The 7,500-nt window shown below is 46.2% G+C and overlaps 1 protein-coding gene across 8 annotated transcripts in view; it reads right to left on the reverse strand.

Moving 5' to 3' along the window:
- wake (ankyrin repeat and fibronectin type III domain containing protein wide awake) overlaps positions 1 to 7,500 on the reverse strand; it is a 397,728-nt gene that overhangs the window by 39,089 nt on the left and 351,139 nt on the right. For 3 of the 8 annotated variants that reach the window (XM_043004443.2, XM_086542812.1, XM_043004445.2), the window contains exon 2: positions 1,058 to 2,176. The exons of the other annotated variants lie outside the window; for them this stretch is intronic. In XM_043004443.2, coding sequence (XP_042860377.1) covers positions 1,058 to 1,817 — 760 coding nt within the window. In that variant the 5' untranslated portion in view covers positions 1,818 to 2,176. The remainder of the gene's footprint in view (positions 1 to 1,057; positions 2,177 to 7,500) is intronic. 8 annotated transcript variants of the gene reach the window in all.

The raw sequence follows: 7,500 nt of genomic DNA on the forward strand, positions 1-7,500 counted from the left end.
GACGCATGGATATACATACATACATACATCTCTCTATATCTCTCTATTTATCCATCAATAGATCCATATATCTATCTACCTATCTCTCTCTCTCTCTCTCTCTCTCTCTCTCTCTCTCTCTCTCTCTCTCTATATATATATATATATATATATATATATATATATATATATATATATTCCTTCATCTATCTATCAATCTATCTAAAGAGAAAAAGCCTGGTATGACCACACAAAAAGCAACGCCATCTAAGTGGTCCTCGCTAACACCTGTGGGTCGCACCTGCCCACTATCCATGGCCAGCTGTATACAACCAGCACGCACTTACAAGTACACGATGATGCACTTTGTGGGGAGAAAATGCTAAGGATCCGTACGATGTACTTGTTTATATGCCTCTCTCTCTATTCACGTACCGACCTGATATGCGACCTGATATGTTCTATTTCTGGATAATTTGTTGCTTGCAATGTGTCCATTAGCAGACTTGTTGTGTGAATTAGGGAAAGACTTACCTGCTCTCATCAAATAAAAAAAATTGTTTTGTACCTTTGAAACTTGCTTAAAACGTATTGCTATGTACTTTTACATTTATTGCTATGCTATTACAAGGAACAAGCTATAAAGTTAACACACATACACATCTATTCTATATTTATATAAAAAAAAAACATGCATTTATGTAAACCAGCTCAAATCTGTGAATATTAAACCCTACATAATGTACACATACTCAGGCTAAATTTAGAAGCGTTTGCAACATCACTCAACATGCACAAGCAACCCATACAAGCATTCACGCAGAAGCCTCACGCAAAAAGTAATTTAGAGCTTCAATCGAGCAACTTAAGGCAACAACATCGCCTTCATTGCATATTGTCATTAAAAAAAACGCCCGACTGGTTCATCCACGTCACTCAGTGCAAATGAGCCATTCCTGTGATGACTCTGATCTTCGGCGACTGCACAGGTTCTGCAAGCGGAGGGGGAGAGGCAGCGAGGGACGGGGGGAGGGGTGGAGGCACCCACGCCCTCGTTGAGCACCCGCAAAGGACGTACCATTTTTGAAGGAGCGATCGTGGAAGAACTTGGAATCGTTAAGCGTCTCGGGGATGGCGTGCGCGGCGGGCGACGGCGGCGGCCCGCCGGCGGAGGAGGGCGACGACAGGCTGACGTTGGCGTAGGTGTTGCGGCGCGACAGGACGTGATCGGGGACCACCAGCAGGTCCTTCTCCCAGTCCTCCAGCTCCCACGACCTCCTGGACACCTCCGTGGAGCGCGTCTGGCGGATCTTGCCGCTCCGCCGCCGCCGCAGCGTGGTGAAGCTGAGGGCCCTCGAGCGCGACACCATCTCGTCGGACTTGGTCGGCGAGATCGAGAGGGACTTCATGGAGGACCACATGCCGTCCTCGCCCCTCTCGCCGCCCGCCGGCACCGCGGACGAGCTGTTGAGCGAGTGCGACGAGGTGAGCATCGGCACGGGCGAGTCGAGCGACGTGGGCGTGAGGCTCTGGCCATGGCTGGAGGCCGACGACGAGGAGCCGTCCCGAGGCACGTCCACGGGCGCCGTGCAGGGGAACACGGGCTGCGTGTCCTCGGGGATGGTCGGGCTCCGCGACTCGCAGTACTCCGTGAGGCGCACCGGCGACGTGGGCGACGAGAGCAGGTCGAAGTGGAACGACGAGCGAATGGTGTGGCGCAGGGTGCTCAGAGGGCGCGTCAGGTTGAGCGTGGACTTCTTGCGACGGCGGAGCGTGAGGGGGGAACCCGCCCCCGGCAGCTGCATGGCGCCCACACTGATGTCCACCTTGGACACCATCACATACCGTCCGAGGCAGCTCGGGGCCCGACCAGCACTGAGTGTCGCCGCTGAGGCCCGTCTGCGGCGGAGCGCGGCGCTCGGGCAGCGTGACACTCACCCGAGGGGAGCCGCCGCGCACGAGGGGGGCGGGGGAGGGGGGCCTTGGCGAGTCCAGCCGGGGAGAGAGGGGGAGGGGGGCCGCCCCGACGGGGGGAGCGCAGGGGGGGCGAGGAGACGGGGGAGGGAGCTGATAACGTGGCTTTCCTGTGCACCGACAAAGTCCCTCGAGCGAAGGCTCATCCTTCTCCGTGGCACTACTGTCTGGCACTGTTTACGCTCGCATAGCACTGTTTACACGCTGTCTACTCACTTAAAGCCTGCAATGCCGTGAAAAAAACACAATGCTATCACAGAGCCCGACTCAACAAACTCTTGAAAAGGATGCAGTGACAAATACACTGCTGGACATTTCTGCGAACATTGGGATTCCTGATAGCGCAGGATCTCTGACATTTTGCACGATCATGATTCACCGACAATTGCTTATCTCTCCAATTAAGAAGAAAAATAAGGGTATGTACGTAAACTCAGCCACGCACAAACACACCCACACACACATAATTACATACACACACACAGACACACACACACACAGACACAGACACACACACACACACACACACATACACACAAACACACACACAGACACACACACATATTCACCAATACATACATCACAAAAAATAACACGCCAATCGATAGAAACTCCCCCCCCTCCCGCCCCTCCACCCACCCACGGTATTTGGCAAACGGCATAAGATATTGAATAGAAAAAAAAAGTAAAAAATAGAAGCATCAATTCATCGATATCACGACCCTCCTCCTTCCATCGTTCGTCACACACTGAAGCGCATGTGGGGGAGGGGGGGATTTTTCTTCTTTAGTTTCCCGTCTTGCCGCCAGGTGTCACGTCACTCACACCGTGGAGATTCATCGTAAAGACCAAAGCGAGAGAATATATATATATATATCTTAATTTTATCAGCAACTCGGCCACGAGTGATAAATAGACAGTCATAATAATAATAGTTATAACAAATGTTTCATATGGCAATTAGATTTTAAAAATATATATTAACCTGAGTTCATTTACTTTGCCTGAATCTCACGTTTTCTTTTATTATTATTAAACGTTTTCGAAATCGTACATAAACATTTATTTTCTGAACATTACACCGCTCATCAATTAGTCAATACACAAATAAATAAATAAAGATGAATAATCTTTGAAAAAACACCTGCTCCATTACCTTTCTCGTAAAAAAACTCTCTCTCTCTCTCTCTCTCTCTCTCTCTCTCTCTCTCTCTCTCTCTCTCTCTATATATATATATATATATATATATATATATATATATTATCATTTTAATTATCGCCATTTCTTCACCTGTCCCATTCCCATCCTAACCACATGAAACTATTCTTACTATCATTATTTGTTCTCTCTCTTCACCTATCCATTTATTCACCCATGTCCTATCTCCCATTCTACCTTAAATCACACCCCTCCCCCACCCCCACCCGCACCCCCCAAAAATAATAATAATAAAAAAAAAAAAAAAAAATCTCTACCACCTCTCCTTTCCCTCATCTTTCCTCCCACTTGTCCCATTCTTCCCATTTTTTTCCCCCTACTTCTCTCTTTTATCGAGTATTATGTATCTTCTCCCCGTCCGCCGCCGCGCCGCCTCCTGTAGCGAATGAGGAAGCACGGGTATGTATCATAGACCCCCTGGACGAGGTATGCGGATGCGGGCAGGGGGGGGAGGGGGGGAGGGGATGGGGGAGGGAGGGAGGGAAGGGGGAAGGGGAAGGGGAAGGGGAGGGGGGGAGGAGGGGGAGGTGGAGGGGGGAGGGGGGGAGGGGGAGGGGGAGAGGGGAAGTGGGGGATGACATGGGGATAGTGATAGATAGATAGATAGAGAGAGAGAGAGAGAGAGAGAGAGAGAGAGAGAGAGAGAGAAAGAGAAAGTGAGAAAAAGAAAGAAAGAATAAGAGAAATTAAGAAAGAGAGAAAGAGAGAGAGAACAAGAGATAGAGCAAGAGAGAGAGAGAGAGAGAGAGAGAGAGAGAGAGAGAGAGAGAGAGAGAGAGAGAGAGAGAGAGAGAGAGAGAGAGAGAGAGAGAGAGAGAAAGAGAGAGAGAGAGATGAAAGAGAGAGAGAGAGCCAGAGAGAGACAAGACAAAACAAGAGCGAGAGCAAGAGAGACAGAAGGAGAGCGAGAGAGTGCAGAAATCTCCCGCCAGCCAGCCAGCCACAAGAAAAATGATGCGTCCCGCAGACCCTCCGAAGCAGTGATACCCCCGTGACTCACACCCGGCATAAAGCAACACTGCCGGACGGAAGTATTCATTCTCAGGATTCAAACGCGCGCCGAGGGAGGGAGGAACGAACGAACGAACGAACGAACGTATGTATCGATGTGATGCAGGAGTTCGAACGCGTCGTCTGGGATGTTGCAGAGATTTTTGTTGTTGTTGCAGGAAAAGGAGGATGGCCGATCACGTTTCAAGTCTTTTGTATAACAGTGGGCATGCTCGCTAACTCAGGAATGTTTTAAGTATGGGAGAGAAGGAGGGAGGAGGGGAGGTGGAGGGAGGGGAGGGGAGGGAGGGATAGAGAGGGGGTGTATAGGGAAGGGAGGGAGAGGGAGGGAGGGAGGGAAGGAGGGGAGGGGAGGGAGGGAGGGAGAGAAGGAGGGAGGGGGGAGGGAGGGAGAGGGAGGGAGGGGGGGAGGGAGGGAGGGGGGAGGAGGGAGGGAAAGGAGGGGAGGAAAGGGGAAGGGAGGAGGGAGGGAGGAGGGAGGTGGGAAGGAGGGGGGAGGAGGAAAGGAGGGGCGGATAGATGGAGGGAGGGAGGGAGGGAGAGAAGGAGGGAGGAGGGAAAGGAGGGAGGGAGGAAGTGGGGAAGGAAAGAAGGGAATGAAGGAGGGAAGAGATAGATGGGTAGATAGATAGACATAACTACCTAGATAGCTGGACAAAATCACGAAGAGAAATGCAGAAAAAAATAAAAAAAATTCCCAGTGATGTATATCCACACACATGCGCATATTTTGTTGGAAGAGTTTCGAACACGTGTCTAAATCACGTGTCTTAAATCACGTGTCTTAAATCATTCTTGTTAAAACGCGACGCATATATTTGAAAGATATTTGGAAAGCAAGAAACTATCTGCTTAAATTGAATTAAATAGTCCTCGATTCCATAAGTCTAAAAGTAAATCCTTTGTTGTTATCAGACATCGTAATTATAATAATAAAACAAAGATTTTCAAGTCTTTGCTTGTTGTTTGTCGAGATTAGTAACTTGTTTTGTAAATGTCAAGGACACTTTCCTAATTGTGACCTAACCTGATTTACTTTCTATCTTCTTCTTGAATTTGCCTTTTTATTTTGTCAAGATAACGATAAAAAAAAACACCAACTTAAAAAAAAAATAAAAAAAAAACGTCATAAAACGAATAATCTTATCTACGTCTCTGTTTTGGACTTATTTATTTTTCTCAAAAGAAAATCATGAATCACCTAATCGTTTCCCGGAGAAAGGAGTTTAAAAGGAAAAGGGCGGATATCAAAAACTGGTCATGAAGTATTTGAACCCTCGGGTCAAAGTCACATGTTCTTCTAAGCCCTTCCTTCGATGACGTCATGACCCAAACAGGTGAAGATCACAAAGCGCAGAGTGACGTCATGGATTTCCTGGCGCGCCACGTCATAAAAATGGCGGGAAAAGACGTTACTTAGTTTCAGTAGGGAGAAGAAGGGAAAATACTCTTGTTTGTAGCGGTTTAAGTAAGTTCAAATAAGAAGAATAAGAAATGTTTCATGACAGTTAAGGTTTCTTGACACTAATATCATCATCATCATCATAATCTTCCGGCCTTGTAAAGCGTGGGAAAATTGGTTCTAATTTTCTGAAGGACAAACCGTGTCTTAATGATGGACATGGCATTAAACACAATAAAAATGTAAAACGGATGAAGAACACTCACAAACACACTTATATATATATTTACATACATACATACACACACACACACACGCATATATATATATATATATATATATATATATATATATATATATATATATATATATATATATATATATATATATATTGCTAAATTCAAACCTTTCCAATAACAATGCTTAGACGATAATGGTAACGATGATCATGATAATGACATGGCTGATGATGACGATAATCACAATAAAGAATAAGAAGAAAAAGAAAAAAATAATAAAAATGAAGATAAAATAACGAAAATGATGATGATGACGATATCTGTTCCTAAGCGAAAAAAAACAGCTGATATATACTATATTATCACGTTCTCCACACACCACACTTCATAAAACAGCTGATCTTGAATTCGGGGAAAAAAAGATATACTAATTGGCAGGTTGCTATCTGCGAATAACATTTTATGTATTCTATAAAAAAACTTCTTATCATTGTTGTAATGTAGGAGTTTTACGTGTGTAGTTATGTCATAAATATGAAATAATAACTAGTATTATTGCTCTGGTAATGATACCGATAAATGTTTGTTATCATTACTGTTTACTTTTGTTTTTATGTCTTATCTGTTTTCGAGTGGGGGTGGGTAGGGGTGGGGGTGGGGGGAGGGTGTGAGAAGGGAAGTTCAAATATGAAATCAAATTTCTTATCTCCTACATAATCGCTAATGGATTTTTAATAGGTTCTATTAATAGCTTTGTCATTACTTTCTTCTGAATTGTATTGAAATCGATTTTCATTATCATCATCATCATCGCTAATTAATGTGGATGTCATGATCATCCACTCTGTCTGCCTGTTTGTCTATCTGTCTCTATCAACCCCCTCTGTTTAACTCTCTCTTTTCCTCTCTTTCTCTCTCTCTCCTTCTCTTTCTCTTTTTCTCTCTCTTTCTCTCTTCACCTCTCTCTCTCTCTCTCTTTCTCATTCTCTCGCTCTCTCTCTCTCTCTCTCTTTCTCATTCTCTCGCTCTCTCTCTCTCTCTCTCTTTCTCTCTTTTTCACTCATTCTCACTCTTTCTCTCTTTCTCACTCTCTCTCCTTCTCCTTCTCCTTCTCTCTCTCTCTCTCTCTCTCTCTCTCTCTCTCTCTCTCTCTCTCTCTCTCTCTCTCTCTCTCTCTCTCTCTCTCTCTCTCCCTCTCTCTTACTATCCTCGTTGACCTCCCCCCCCCTCTCCCTATCGTAATTACCACCTTCCATGTAACAAATATTCCGACAGCTTAAGTAAAGGAGCGTGCAAAGTTTTCCAATAATAGTTAGGTGTCACACCCCCACACACTCACGCACGGGTGCACTCTCCTCCCCCCCTCCCCCTACACCCGCCTACACACACACACCTACACACAGACACACACACGCCCACACACGACCTCCTCTGCACTCTCTCTCTTTCTCTCTCTCTCTCTCTCTCTCACACACACATACACACCCACACCTACAGACACACACACACACACACACACATACACACACACACACACAACCCCCACCCCCACACGCCCACACACGACCCCCCCCCCTCCACACACACCCCCACCCCCACCCCCACACACATAGACACACACACACACACACACATTCTCAACCCCCCACCCCCCATCCCCCACCCCCACACGCTCA

The sequence above is a fragment of the Penaeus japonicus genome, unplaced genomic scaffold (genome assembly GCF_977035675.1).
Source record: "Penaeus japonicus unplaced genomic scaffold, GWHDUDI00000001_assembly GWHDUDI00000001, whole genome shotgun sequence".
Taxonomy (NCBI): domain Eukaryota; kingdom Metazoa; phylum Arthropoda; class Malacostraca; order Decapoda; family Penaeidae; genus Penaeus; species Penaeus japonicus.